The sequence below is a fragment of the Stenella coeruleoalba genome (genome assembly GCF_951394435.1).
Source record: "Stenella coeruleoalba genome assembly, chromosome: 11".
Lineage (NCBI taxonomy): Eukaryota > Metazoa > Chordata > Mammalia > Artiodactyla > Delphinidae > Stenella > Stenella coeruleoalba.
Genome location: NC_137157.1, coordinates 99,056,771 through 99,070,543, shown reverse-complemented (window position 1 = coordinate 99,070,543; position 13,773 = coordinate 99,056,771). Strand labels below are relative to the sequence as shown.

Below are 13,773 nucleotides of genomic sequence, written 5' to 3'. Positions count from 1 at the left end.
GGCGCACGGCTGGGATGCTCCCAGACTACGTGGGCGGGCGGCTCGCCAGGCTAGGGGGGAGGGCCGCGGGGGTGGGGGGAGGGGAGCAGCGGACCCGCGAGACGCACCCCTCCCCACTCCCACGGGGCCCGGGCGCGCAGTGGGGGATGGGGGGGCAGCGGCCGCGCTTCCCGGGCGCGTGACTCAGCAGCCGCCACGCCGGGATGGGCGCCGGGCGCGCGGCTTCCGGGCGCGGGGGTGGGTCTCACTCTGCCGCCCCCGCTGGGAAGCGCCGAGGGGCGCGTGGGCGGGTAGATCCCGCGCCGCCCGCCCGCCCGCCGCTCGCCAGGCCGCCCACGCAGCCGCGAGCCCGGCTCGTTGGGTCCGCCCCCGCGGAGCCCATGGGACGCGCCGCCCGCGGAAGGGCTTCCCCAGGCTCCCGGCGAGTCGGGGGGAGGAGGGGGCTGCATCCTTTGCGCTCCCCTCCAGCTGTTGACGCGCCAATGTCCAGAGGGGGCCCCGTGGAAATTCCTGGGGGGCTGGAGCGGGAAGCCCCCGCAGAATTCACCCCGCCCTCCCCGACCTGCGGGGCCTGGCCGCCCTACACCCGGCCCCAGGGTCTGTCTCCTTTGTTTTCTCGAAATGGAGAGTGGATTCTGAGCTCCCTTCCTAAGGCTCTTACCATTTGGAAGTCACTTTGCCCATCTAAGGTAAGTGCTTTCTGCTGCAGCAGCCTCTGAACAGCCCTGCTTTGCCACAGACTCAGTGAACTGAGGACAGAGAGGGGCCCAAAGGCGGGCAAAGACTGATTGTCCCCTTTGGGCAGAGGGGACACCGAGGTCCAGGGACGGGGGAGCGGTTTGCTGCAAGCTCACACTTGGGGTCTGTGAGGGTGGGCACAGCAATCGGAGCTCGGGAGTCCTGGCTTCTGGCCTCAGTCTAGCTTCTGGGCTCCCTCCCCACCCCGATCCAGTGCTGTGCAGCACGGTGCCTTCACTTGCCTCTGGAATTCCCTTTGGCCGTCACCCACGGGCTCTTATGAGTTGAGTAGCTCCAGGAATGTCCAAGATGCCCAACCAGCCGGTTTGGAAGCACCAGGGCATCTCCGTCTGTAAAGACCAGACTGTGCACTGGAAACGCTGAAACTAGACATAGGCAAGAGATTCCCAACTGCTCTGCAGAGTTCTGTTGCTGTTGCTGTTTTAAATAATCATTGTGTTGGATTGATGTGTTGAATGAAAATTGTGGTCGTTTGGAATCATTTATCACAGAAGAAATGGTGGAATTCCCTTGCCTCTCTGCTGGGATGGGGAGTGCATTCCTGACTGGAGGCAGGGGGACAGCTGGTTTGACCTGACTTGTCCAGCCCAGAGAGGTCATGGGCGCCAGTCCCTGGCCACAGCTAGGCCAAGTCGGGTGCAGGGAAGATCACGCTGCAGCTAGGCATGCATCTTGCTGCTGCTGGTACCTGACCTTCCAAACAAAATGCGTCACCAGACCCCCAGATGTCTCGCCCCTATGCCACCCACCGTCCGGGCAGCCTTTTTCCCAGGAGCTCACAGTCTCCAGAGGCCAGGTCTCCTTCACGCTCGAGGCAGAGTGAGGGGTAGAAAACGGGGCATGGGGGCACTGTAGACTCGCCCCACTTTACAGACGGGAGGAACTGGCTGGCCAGAAGAGAGAAACAAGCACGCAGAGAAAAGGAGAAGGAACCCAGAGTCCTGACAGGGAGATGAGCCCCGGGGGTGGGGAGACAGGGAGAAGGCCTGTGCTGTGTGGTGGGATCCTCACCCCTGTCCCCCAGCCCAAGTCAGGAAAACGCTCACCCACACTCAGACGCACCCCCTCAGTCCCACAAACGCAGCCACGCTGGACTCACATCTAGTCGCCTCCCGGCAGGGTCCTAAAGTCTCCCTGACCAGAGCTGACGCCACTGCCTGGCAGAGAAAGAGGAGAGGCCTGGAGCCTGCTGCTGCTTCCTGTTGCTTCTCCCAGGCCAGAGTGGGACCCCAGAATCCAGCTCTCCTTTGTCTCTTTCTACCTGGAGACATGGCCGTGATTCCGGCTTCCTCTCCCTCCCATCCTCATAGGTCCATTTTCCATTTCTGGTTCAACCTGCTGACAGGCCGTGTGTGTGGGTGTCTGAGGTGAAACACTCCAAGGGCTTTCTCATGCTTCATTCTTTTGTTTGGCCGTGGCGGGATCTTCGTTCCCCAGCCAGGGATCTAACCTGCACCTCCTGCAGTGGAAGTGCGGAGTCTTAACCACTGGACCGCCAGGGAGGTCCCTCATGCTTCATTCTTAATGCAGCTTCCCAGGCTAAAGACTGGACTGGGCAGAGGCTGGGGGCAGAGCGGGAGGAGGGCTCTCCATGCTCACCGGTAGAATTGAGGTGGGATCTGTTAGCTGCAATGGGCACCCAGGTCCCCCTCACTCCCCAGATGGCCTTAAGAGCTAAGCCTCTGATCCAGCATTTCCCAGGTGCTCAGCTGCAGAAACTGTGCTCGTGGGCCAGAGCACAGCCCACCCCCTGGTGGGACTCCCTCCAGCTGAGACCTTCTTCGGCCCTGACTCCATACCCGCTCCCTCCACTCAAGCGTGGACGGGCCTGCCTGTGCCCTACGCACTGAGAGTTTATTCCTCCCAGCATTACTCATCACACACCTACTGGGTGTTGAGTTGGCCTCCGTCCCCCATGCTATCCATCCCCACCATGACAAACCCCAATAGAGCTGTGTGAAATGTTGCCACCCAAAAAATTATTTTAAGGGCTTCCCTGGTGGCGCAGTGGTTGAGAGTCCGCCTGCCGATGCAGGGGACACGGGTTCGTGCCCCGGTCCGGGAAGATCCCACATGCCGCGGAGCGGCTGGGCCCATGAGCCATGGCCGCTGAGCCTGCGCGTCCGGAGCCTGTGTTCCTCAGCGGGAGAGGCCACAACAGTGAGAGGCCCGCGTACCACAAAAAAAAAAAAAAAAATTATTTTAAGAGCCTAGAAAGGATCAAAAGTGCTTACCAAGCACCAGGATGCTCCTTAAATTCCTGCGTTATGACTTTTACACATGAAGCTCCTTGGGGAAGTATTCCTTCTCCAGCCCAGATAATTACTTTTTCAAGACAAGCCAGTGTGGGAGTGAGTGCCCTGGGTCCCTGCCCTTTGCTTACCAGGCCCAGGCAAGGCAGTGCTAATTCTCTGCAAAATACAGTGGAGGTGAAGACCGTTTAGACTGTCAACAGCGTCCCCCATGAGCCCTTCAATGCCTTATAAGCTGCTGCCCTGGCCACCAGGCATCCTCCTCCCTTATCAAACCCGCCCTTCAGAAACTGCTCAGATGAACTCTCTCATGCTGAAGTGCAACAGTCTAATAGTCTAATAATGTCTAATAAATCTAATAAATGTGTTGGTTTTTCTCCTGTCCTAGGAGAATTTGCATTTTAACAAGGGGGATAACCTTGAAGTACCCAAAGGAATCTCTACGTGTAGAATTGCTGGCATAGGCGAGATATTCTGGAAGGCAGCGAGACCCCCGTGGAATGCCTGAAGCCCCCATAACTCACGGTAAGTTTGGCCACGCACACCCACGGAGCAGTCCTGACTGGTCCTCTTGTTCCCCCACTATATTGACGAGAGTACTGGATGAAGAGTTTAGAGAAGCTGAGTTCTATACCTAGTTCGGCCACTAACCAGTTTGGAAGCACTAGTCACTTCTGTCTTGGGCCATAGTTTTCTCGTTTGCCAAATGAGAAGTTCGGTCCAAATGACCTAACAGGACCTTTCCAGCTCTGACATTCCCCTGACTCCCCAGAGGGGCTGGGGGACCCTGGTCCAGCTCCTAAGGCCCTCCAGCCCCTGCAGCTGTGGCCCGGAGGAAATGACCTGCCACCGTACAGCGTGAGGGTGTGGGGCAGGGGGGCACATCTCTGGACTTGGACAGGCCTGCAGGCCCCCTGTCCACAGAGCCCGGGCCCCAGCTGGCAAGGAAAGGGAGCGCTCAGCACAGCCCAGGCATTAACATCACAGAGTTACATAACCCTCCAGATGGGATATTCCAAACAGCAACAGCACGACAGCCTTTGCCCCACGCCGTGTCTCAGCACGCACGCACACACACACACACACACACACACACACACAGAGCCACGACCACCTTGCCACCCTTTCTTTTCCGTTTGTTTTGTGTTTTCTAGAAGGTATTTCATCTAACAGAGCCTTTACGAGAAGAAACTCCTTTACCCTCTGGGCTTGACCAGGAAAATCAGAGTCCTCCTCCAGCCACCCTCCCCCCCAGCCTCCACCAGAACCCCACATCGGGTCAGGCCTCCCCTTTTCCCGGCCCCTCCCTGCTGTTCTGTCTCACTTTCTGACCTCGGAGTCCTGCAAAGTGCGGTTCTACCTTGTCCTTTCCATTCCCGGGATGGAAGAATTTGGAGCCATGGATTTAGCTCTCATTCCAGCAAATGGGAGGCAATCTCCTGGTTCAGACTCCAGTCCCCCACTCTCCACTTTTGTCCTTGTCACGTCTGCGTACTAGATGAGACTGTAGTTTCCCCATTTAGAAAATGGATGAGGTCATTCTCATCCCCACGGGGTGTTGGGTGGTAACTCAGATCCCTTCAGTGTCCTTAAGAGAAGTGCAAACAATCTGAAAATGCAACCGAAGAAATTTAGGTTGGGCTTAAGGAAGCATTTCCCAGCTCTACAGTTGTGAGACCTCGTTATAGATCACTAAGGGGTGGTGATCCTGCCTAGCTGCATTTGAAGGCAAGCGCCCGTTCACATATCTGGAATAGCTTGGGTGCACGCTGTCCAGAGGTAGGGGAGTGGTTGAGGAAAGGTCACTCTAGATAGGTGGCCTGGAAGAATTCCTGAAGGAATGCTGAACCTGTGTTCTCCTCGATAGCTATGGTCTAACTCTGGATGAGCCTTGGGCCCTGGTTTCTTTATCCATAGAAATGTTACAATATATTGAGCACTTACTTTGTGCCTGAAACAGTAAAAAAAAAAAAAAAAAAGTTTAAAACATCCCTTTAAAGTAGATATTATTCTTCATATCATAAATGAAAAAACCACAGCTCAAAGAAGGTACACCATGAATGTAAGGTGTCCCAGCTGGTAGGTGGTAGAGCAGGATTCATACCCAGGTATGCCTACCTCCAAAGCCCATGTTCTGAACCACCGAGATCTTGAAAATTCTGTGATTCTGTGGTTTCCTTAAGTTCCTCTTGGCCTGAACAGCCTAAGTTCTCCCTCGCTCTACTCCTGCCCCTTTCTGCTGCTTAATGCCCTCATTGCCTGAAATGGAGAGGCCACTCCGTTCCTGCGTGAAAACAAAACCCTTAGCAGCCCGTGTGGGAACCCGCGCTTTGTGCTTTAGAAGCAGAGGAGGAAGGTGCTGCAGGGGCCCAAGCCTCGGAGATCCTGCCAGACGGCCTTGCATTTGGGGATCTGCCAGATGCAATGAAAGCATCCCCAGGACCTCTTACTAAGAAACCCCTTACGTGGGATTTCAATCCAAGATCCAGGCCTCTTTCCAGACCAGGGTCCAGCTGCTTGTCCTGGCTCTCCCCACTTTTTCATGTCACCCTCCCTTTCATTCACTCTCCCCCCACCAGACCTGACCCCCATCTGCCGTTTTTCATAAGTGATCTTTGAAACTCAGGCCGCATAGATATTTGCTGAATCAGCAGGACCAACTGCTGCTCCTCCCACTGGGTTTCAGGCCAAGAGGAAGACGCGCCAAATGCCTGTGCAAGGGCCTCTGGTGCTGCCTGTGTGGGCCCAGGAAGGGCTCCGGCTAGGAAGGAGGTGGCTGGGGAGTAAGGCACACGGGCTGCTGAGCAGCAGGGAGGCCGTCAGGTTTTCCTGAGGCTGGGGTGACTGGTTTCTTTTTGGATGAGAGGGAGGGAAGAACGCTGGTCCAGGCCCTCGGAGAGGCAGGGGACAGCAGATCGTCACCAGTGCCTGCTCCGTACCAGCTGCTGAGTGAGCAGAAGACACCCACGCCCTCCTCTCAGTGAGCCTTCATTCGGCCCCCTTTTCCAGGTGAGCAGCCCGAAGTTCTCTCCTCGCTGAGACAGGAAAGAGAAGGAGGACAGGCAGGCCGGGGAGCCAGGCAGTAACGTTGCTTCCTCAGCAAGAAGGGCTTTTGGCCGCAAGGCAGAAAGGACCCCGGCACCAGATCTCTGTCCCACGTTGATGGGTTTAGCCTGGTCAGGGGAGGGATGATGGGGGGAGGGGCTGTAGGTCAGAGGGTGGGATGGTGAGCATGCGTAGCACAGACATCTCTGTGGATCGGCTCCTCCCGGCTCCGTCCCCCTTCCAGCTCTCCTTGGTTCTCGCTATTCTTGACATAAGCCCTTGACGCCAACCAAGGAAACCTTCTCTCTGGGCTCTGAACATGCTTTGTACGCTCACCCTCTTAACCCCATTCTGTTCTGATAGAGGATGGCTCTGGGCACCTGCAGTCTGCTTCCACTTATTTAGATGTTTCTAGATCTGTGTCTCGAGTGTGTTGAGCAAGGACTGTCGGCATCTTTCCTGTCTTTTTGCAGCACAGAGTGCAGGATTTTGAACGGACCAGACGCTTGATACAGTAGAGTTGACTGACAGACAGACCGTCATGCTCTCTTAATAGCTCCCAGGAGGGGCCAGTCTTGGCTGTCTGCCACCTCCAGGCAGACAACCCTGACTCAGTAGGAGCAGAGATGCCGGCTCCAATCAGCATCTCAGACAACAGGCTAAGAAGCACGTCCAGTGGTCTTCCAGCCGTGCCCCGGCCTCCAGGTAGCATGAGACCGTGGTGCTCAAAAGATGACTCAAGATTCAGTTTATGCTTAGGATGGGAGCAGAGAGGAGGAGACTTCCCTACGCAGCTTAAATGGAAGCAAAGGATGGAAGGAAGAAAATACAGGAGAGGGAACATATTTGAGGGGAGGGAAGGAGGGTAAGAGCAAAGGAAGGAAAAGGAGAAGGGGGAAAGTAGGGAGGAAGAGGAAGGCTGTAAAGAAAGACAAGGGAGGAAGAGGAGAACACGGGAGCTATTCGGACTTCATGGTGCCTTGGAGGTAGGGAGCCCAGGGTAGGTGCTGAATTTGAATTATAAGGCAAGAATCTTTGCCACCCTCCAGTAATCCTCTGCCTGTGGGCTTGGGGACTTGAGCAGACACTGGGATCCACTGGCTCTAAATGCACGGCTGGGTAGGTGGACCAACATGTGCTCAGACAGAGAAGTTGTGGCCACACTGAAGCCAGGAGCTTCAGGTCAGGTCATGTGCTTCCATGACGCGGAGGGGAATTTTGCCAGGTCAAGCTGAGGCTCTGGCTCCAGCCAGGAAAGGGATAATCAATTCTGTAGATGCTGTGAGCCTTGATTGAAGAAATAAAGAGGAGGAAGCTAGATTGCTGCTCTCATTAAGAGGCAAAGGCAGTGGGGGCTGGAGTTTAGCGAGAGCCAGGAAGCAGCAGAGAAAGAATTTTAACCCCTCGGGTGTTGTTCTTCCGTCATGCCTTTGAGCTCACCCACACCCGTGTTGTTGCTTCCTTGGCCAGACGTCCAAGGCCATCACCTTCAGTAGCTCCCTCAGCTGAAGGAGGGAGAGAGGCCAGGTTGCCTGTTAATGCAGATCTGATGACAGCTAAACAATCTATTATTTCCCAGCCCCAGGGTCCCCAGGGCTCCTGCCTCTCCTGGATTTGGGGAGGGAGATGAGTTCTGGGGCTAAGAGATAAGCCGTGGGGTGAGGCATCTCACGCTGCCTGGCCCCTGGTAACCCTCACCCACCCCTCGGCAACCTCACCAGAGCTGCATTCTCAACCTGATGAGTCCAGAGAAGGGGAAGTAAGAAATGAGAATGGATTTCAGCAAAATTATGACCCAGGGACCCCCTCCGCTGGCTCTTCCTCCTACGTCAGCATGCCCAGTAGAGAACTGATTCATCAGGGAGATCCCCAGGAGAGGCCCCAGGGAGAGGGCTGCTGGCTCAGCTCTCCCTCTCCCCATGTCACCCGATCCATGGAGAGGTGCCCCTGCCGGCCGCCTGCATCTAGCCCTACACCACTGAGAGGCTGGGCAGAGGAGGACAAGACGTGCAAAATTGGGGTCGTGGGTGGAGAGCAGGGTGGGGCTAAACACCTAGTCAGCAAAGATGATTCCTTCCTGAGATTCTGGGGGGGAAACTTGGACTGAAGTTAAGCAAAACAGTGGGAAGAAATGGGTGGTCCAAAGGGCATTCAATCCGTCTTGATGTTCATGATTTCCCATGCGAGTGGGGAGGGAGCTGCAGGAAGAGTGAGGAGGCATGCGTGTCTGAGCTCCCTAAGTCTCTGGGTGTCCGGGCTTGGGGAGCAGGGGGGAAAAGCTGGAGGATCTGGAGAAAGGAAGGAGTTACTGCTGGGTTTAACCTCTTGGTGCCTGGCACAACTTCCCGCGTGAAAGATTTCCAAAACTTCCACTCTCTTCCACCATCTTAACTACTTATTTTTGTTCTGCTCCCTTGGGAAGCAAAAGCAGGACAAGGGAGAAGGAAAGATGAGGACATGACGGTTTCTCTCCAGTTTTGACATGTGAGGATGGGTAGGAATCCAGGTGATTCCTAAAATCCCTGGATTCCCAGCAAGAGCACCTGAGCAGGAGAGTTTGGGCTCTTTAAGCCACCTTGGGGGCCACAGCAAAGTCCTTATCCAAGAAAAATGATCTTTCCTCAACCGGTCTTGCCCACACAGTCCCCTGAAGGGATGCAAAGAATGTGGGGACGTGGTGGAGGAGGAGGGAGACACCAAAGGGCGTGAGGAGCGGAATCAGGTGAAGAAGCACAATTCCCACGAAGCCGTGGCTACCCCCGGGAAATGGAATGGAATAGCTGCCCGTATTTGGGGAAAAAGCCACATAATATCTTGGATTTTTTTTCCTTTTTTTTTTTTTTTTTTTTGCCTTTTGCCTCTTACTGAGCCATGGGCACTGAGGGAAAACTGACTTTCTGCTTTTTCTGCCAGATAAGGAAAGAAAACCATTAAACTGAAGGAAGGGCAAATGGGCCATTGAGGAAGGTAGGAAGGAAAACCACATCTTCTTGGGACTTGCATCAAATGCTACGAGATCATCCTGGATCTTCTGCCTAAGGACCCGAAGTTCTGGTCAAATCTACCCTGTGTCCTGACCCAACTTGTCTAACTCTGCAGTAGATGCGAGGAGAAAATGAGTCTACATCAAGTCTTCACAAGTAGCCTTAGACTAAAGCACGCCAAGGCTGCTGAAGATGATTCTTGGCTCTCCACCCTTCCCACCCCCTCCCCCAACTCCCTTAGCATCCCCATCGTCAGGGGCAGGCGCTGACTGGGTTCTGATTTCCCGTGAGGTGTTCTTCTATCACCTGTCTAATGAGAGAAAGGAAGCTGACTTGGTCACAGCCTTCCCAATACAGAGGAGAGAATATTCCAATCCTCTTTCATCTCTTCTCCCCATATCTCTAGTTCATGGACATTGGGCGTAAAGAAAGAGCTTGAAGTCCTAGAGTTTCTCATCAGGGGCTAATGAGCATATTTCTCTCTGGACCTAACATGGGATTCCAGTCATCACCAAATAACCAAGGGGAAGCAAGGTTTGCAGTCACCAGCCACAACAGAGATTTAAACAGGAATTCCACCCAAATACCATCTCCGCAAGCCAACTGTCTCTCTCATCATTATCCCCTTTCCACGATTGCTAACACCCAGCACAGAAATCCTCCTTGAGTCAGAGGAAAAAGCTGTAACCAGACTGAATCCGGACACTATAAAGGGACCCTCTATGGGCCTGGTGGGTTGTTACCTTGCACCCCTCTGGGTCTGTGGGCATTCAGAAGAAAGGTGCCCACTCAGGTCAGAGCAGAGTAAGCGTGTCCAAATGAGCCACTGCTGGCTTGGACTCCCACTGCATCACTTAAACAGCCACCTCGTTCCTCTGGGAAACGCTTTCTCCCACCCTTCCTCTTCCTCTGTCTCCAGCCCCCCGCCTTCTCACATCATCCTGCCTCTCAGCCTTGTGCTCTGCCTTCTGAATCCCCTCAGACCCCAGGTCTGCTGTTCCTGGACCCTGCCCTTTTCAAAGCTCTCAACACGTCTCTTTGCCAAGCCTCTGTCTTTTTCATAGCTCACTCTCCATTCGAATAATTTTACTACCCAAACTCCCATCCAGATTTTTCCTAACTTGAAAAGATTCTTCAACTGTTCTCTTTCCTTCAGTTTAATCTGCCCCCCAGTCTTGTCCCCTTTAAAATCTGCCAGTTTCCAATAACCCTCATTTCTTTCCTCCTTTGCCCCCAGTGATGGTTGGGATACTCCCGTTTGCTCCAACACCTCCCAAGCCCTCTCAGACACTGATCTCATTCCCTCCTTTCCCCCAAGCCTCCTTGACACACTTCTCCCCGCAAGCACACTGAAGGCCCTAGTCCTTCAGTCTCGGGTGCACCCCACTTCCCCCTTGTCCCCTCCTCACGCCCGTTTGCTTCCCTTCCTCCCGGCACGTTGGTCCCCGTGCCGCCTTCCCCACTCACTCGGGTCTCCTGCTCAGGACGCCCTTGCCGAGGGCGGCGGGGGATTTGTGCTGAAGGAGGGTTCCAGCAGCGGCGCAACAGCTCGGGGGACGCTCCTTCTCCTTGTCGGCGACGGCCCCTGGCCCCGCCGGGTGGTGGTGGGGCGGCTGGGATGCGTGAGCCCTGCCGCTGGGGCCCGGCTGGGGCTGCGCCAGGAGCTGTCCGTGGTGCTGAAGCGGGGGCTTCTCGGGCGCGGTGGGCGGGAGCTGTCCGTGGTCCCGGAGCTGTTCCTGGGCCCCGGAGGCGGCGGTGGCCGGGGTGGCCGGCAGCGGGGCTGGTGACGGGGGGACGAGCCCGGGCGGAGGCACGGCTTGCAGCAGCTGCTGGTGCTCCCACAGGCTGCGGTTCTCGGCGCTTAGCTCGTCCAGCCGCCGCTCCAGCTCGTCGATGCGCTGGCGCTGCGTGTGGATGAGGCTCTGCTGGTTCTGCACGATGGCCGTGAGCTCCTTGAGGTAGAGCACGGCGCGCACCGGGTTCTCCAGCAAGCTCTCCATGCCGCCCGCCGCCGCCTGCGCCCTGCCTGCGCCTGGGCGGGCGGCGGGGAGCGCGAGGGCGCGCAGGAGCCGAGCAGCCCCGGCGATCCGCTCGCCTCGCTCTCCGCCGGCGCCGCGTCACCGCCACACAGACATTCACACACGCACGAGGGGCGGGACCGCGGCGCCAGGGCCCACCCCTCCCCTCCACCTCCCACCTCTAAGCTTCGTGAGGAGTCTCGGCTTCCTGCAGGGCTGGCGGAGGAGCAGGATAAACGAAGGGACCCGGGATGGATGAGCGGCAACTGGCGAGAAAGGGAAAGCCGGCCAGGCGGAAGCAGCGGCACCGGGAGAGTGCGGTGGGACCGGTAGGAGAGCAGAAGCAGATGCGGAAAGAGGAGGAGGAGAGCGGCTGGGAGAACGAGGAAGCGCAGAAAGGAAAGGTGGTGAAAGGAGAGAGAAGTGGTCTGAAAAGTCACGGGTTCTTTTTCCTATGTCCAGTCATCCCAGAGGACGAGGGTCCACCTTAAAGACCTTGTGAGGAGAGGCCACACGCTCGGCGGTCTGTTCTGCTGGGGGCTTCCCTGGATCGGGGGGATCAGAGGACAGTAAGGGACCCCAGAGAACAACCGGTCCTACCCCTCCAGCCAAGGAGAAAGTTCGGGTGGGAAGGCTGTTTCCGCTGGATTTTGTCTGGGAATGAGACCTCAGGACAGTTTGGGCCACTCTAATGGGAACACAGACTAAATAAACCGGGCCCTCTGTGTCACAGGGCTAATGCTTCCAGAAACTTCTTAAGAGAGCATTCTGTTTGAAAAATATTTATGAAATGCATACTACACCGAACACTGTGCTAGGTGGTGGTAAGATAAGGATGACTAGGACGGACTCTTTGGCTTCTTGACGCTTCTGATTAAGTAGGAGAAACAGGTAATAAATATTTAATTTCAATAGAAGGTGGTTGTTGTAAGTGATAAGATAGAGATTGCCCAGAGCGCTATAGGAGCCCAACAGCTTGGGGATTTGGGAAGGCTCCTTGGAGGGAATAACACTTGAAGTGGGAAGGATTTTCTAGAAAGGGGGAAGAGCATAAGCAAAAGCTCAGAGATAGGAATCCGCATGGACTGAATCATTCATTACTTTCTACAATACACGTACATAAAACACACACTAAGTGCCAAGTAACGTACTAGGAACTATGTAGTTTAGCCCTAGCATGGACCATAAGTTATAGTTTCTATAATCAAGATTACAGCCTAGTAGATACGGCATGCACATGAATATCTAAAATACCAATCAAAATTTCTGTAAGGGCTCTTCAAGCCAAGTGCCGCAGGAGTTGGGGGGAGTGGGAAGTTGTGTTTGACTATGGTGATCTGATAAGGCGGAGGTGTTATTCAAGCTGGGCCTTGAGGGATGCGAAGTGTTTCAACAAGTAGAACAGAGGAAGACAGGGGAGATATGTCAGGCAGCAGGAAAAGACTAAGGAATGGAAATAGAGCACCTCCGTTCAATCCAATCTGGCAAAAAAATGACCCTTTCCTCTGGGCTATGAGTACCCTTAGCATATCTGTTGTACTGTTGTATCTTGCACCGAGGTGGGCCACCAGCCTCCCTATGGACCTGCTGTTCGCCCCCAGAGTAGGCATATCTGTTGGTACCACGTGTCCCGTGAGCTGGGCCAGCCAAGCCCGTCTGGTGCCAGACTTGAATGACATTATAGGAAAGGATCTGTGCTCTGCAAATAAATATATTGGTTTCTCTGCACTTGCGTTTTTACTGTGCTTTCCTCCCATCCATTTTCCTAGCAGACTTCCTTTTGTAAAGAATGCGTGAAGGGAGCTTAGCCACAGCTGAGCCAGCTTCCAGGCGGATGCTTTGGTAGTGACCAGTATTCCAGCTGAGGAATGGAGGTTGAGCGGTGGGATGAGGGCCCACAAAAACTCAAACACTTTTCTTCTGAATTTTCTTTGCTTGCCTAGTTGATTTGTTGTCTAAATACGAGTTGGGTGTTCATAGAAACCAATACCGTTTCTATAAGCAAAACAGCCTGCAGCATAATTCTCTATGGAGCTGGTTTAAAACGCAGATTTCTGGGCCCCGCATTAGTCCTGCTGTGTTGGAATCGCTTGGAATGGGGCCCAAGTGTTTTCATATTTTTAACTTTTTTTGTTTCATTTGAAAAAAACTTTATTGGGTTACAACTCACATGTAATAATACATACCCACTTTGAGTGCACGGTTCAATGAATTTTGACAAATATATACACCTTCTAATCAAAATTTCCATCACTGCAAAAAATGAGGTTACTACCTCATGCCCCTTTGCAGTCCGTTGCCGTCATCCTCATCCCCAGTCAACCACTGATCTGCTTCCTGTCAAGACAGATTAGTTTTGCCTGTTCTAGAATTTCATGTAAATGGCAATCATGGAGTATATACTCTTGTGTGTCTTTTTTTTCCCACAGCATAATATTTTTGAGGTTCATCTATTCTCTTATAGGTATCAATAGTTTGTTCCTTTTTATTTCTGAGTAGTCTTCTATGGTATGGGTAAACCATAATTTTTCTACTCACCTATTAATGGACATTTTAGTTGTTTCCAGGTTTTGGTTATCTTGAAAAAAGCTGCTATGATCATTAAAGGACAAGTCTTTGTGTAGACATATGTTTTCATATGTTTCATGTTTTATGTTACATGTGTCTTATCAGAAGGAAAAATCTAGAATTGGAGTTGCCAAGTCATATACTAAA

General features: G+C 54.0%; 1 protein-coding gene across 3 annotated transcripts in view; it reads right to left on the bottom strand.

Annotated features, from left to right (window-relative positions):
* Positions 1–13,267, bottom strand: part of IQSEC3 (IQ motif and Sec7 domain ArfGEF 3) — a gene marked incomplete at both ends in the record, with an annotated part of 99,687 nt that extends 86,420 nt beyond the window's left edge. For all 3 annotated transcript variants that reach the window (XM_079937863.1, XM_079937864.1, XM_079937865.1), the window contains one exon: positions 10,508–13,267. In XM_079937863.1, the coding sequence (XP_079793989.1) occupies positions 10,508–11,040 (533 nt within the window). The remainder of the gene's footprint in view (positions 1–10,507) is intronic.
* Positions 13,268–13,773: the final 506 nt, after the last annotated feature.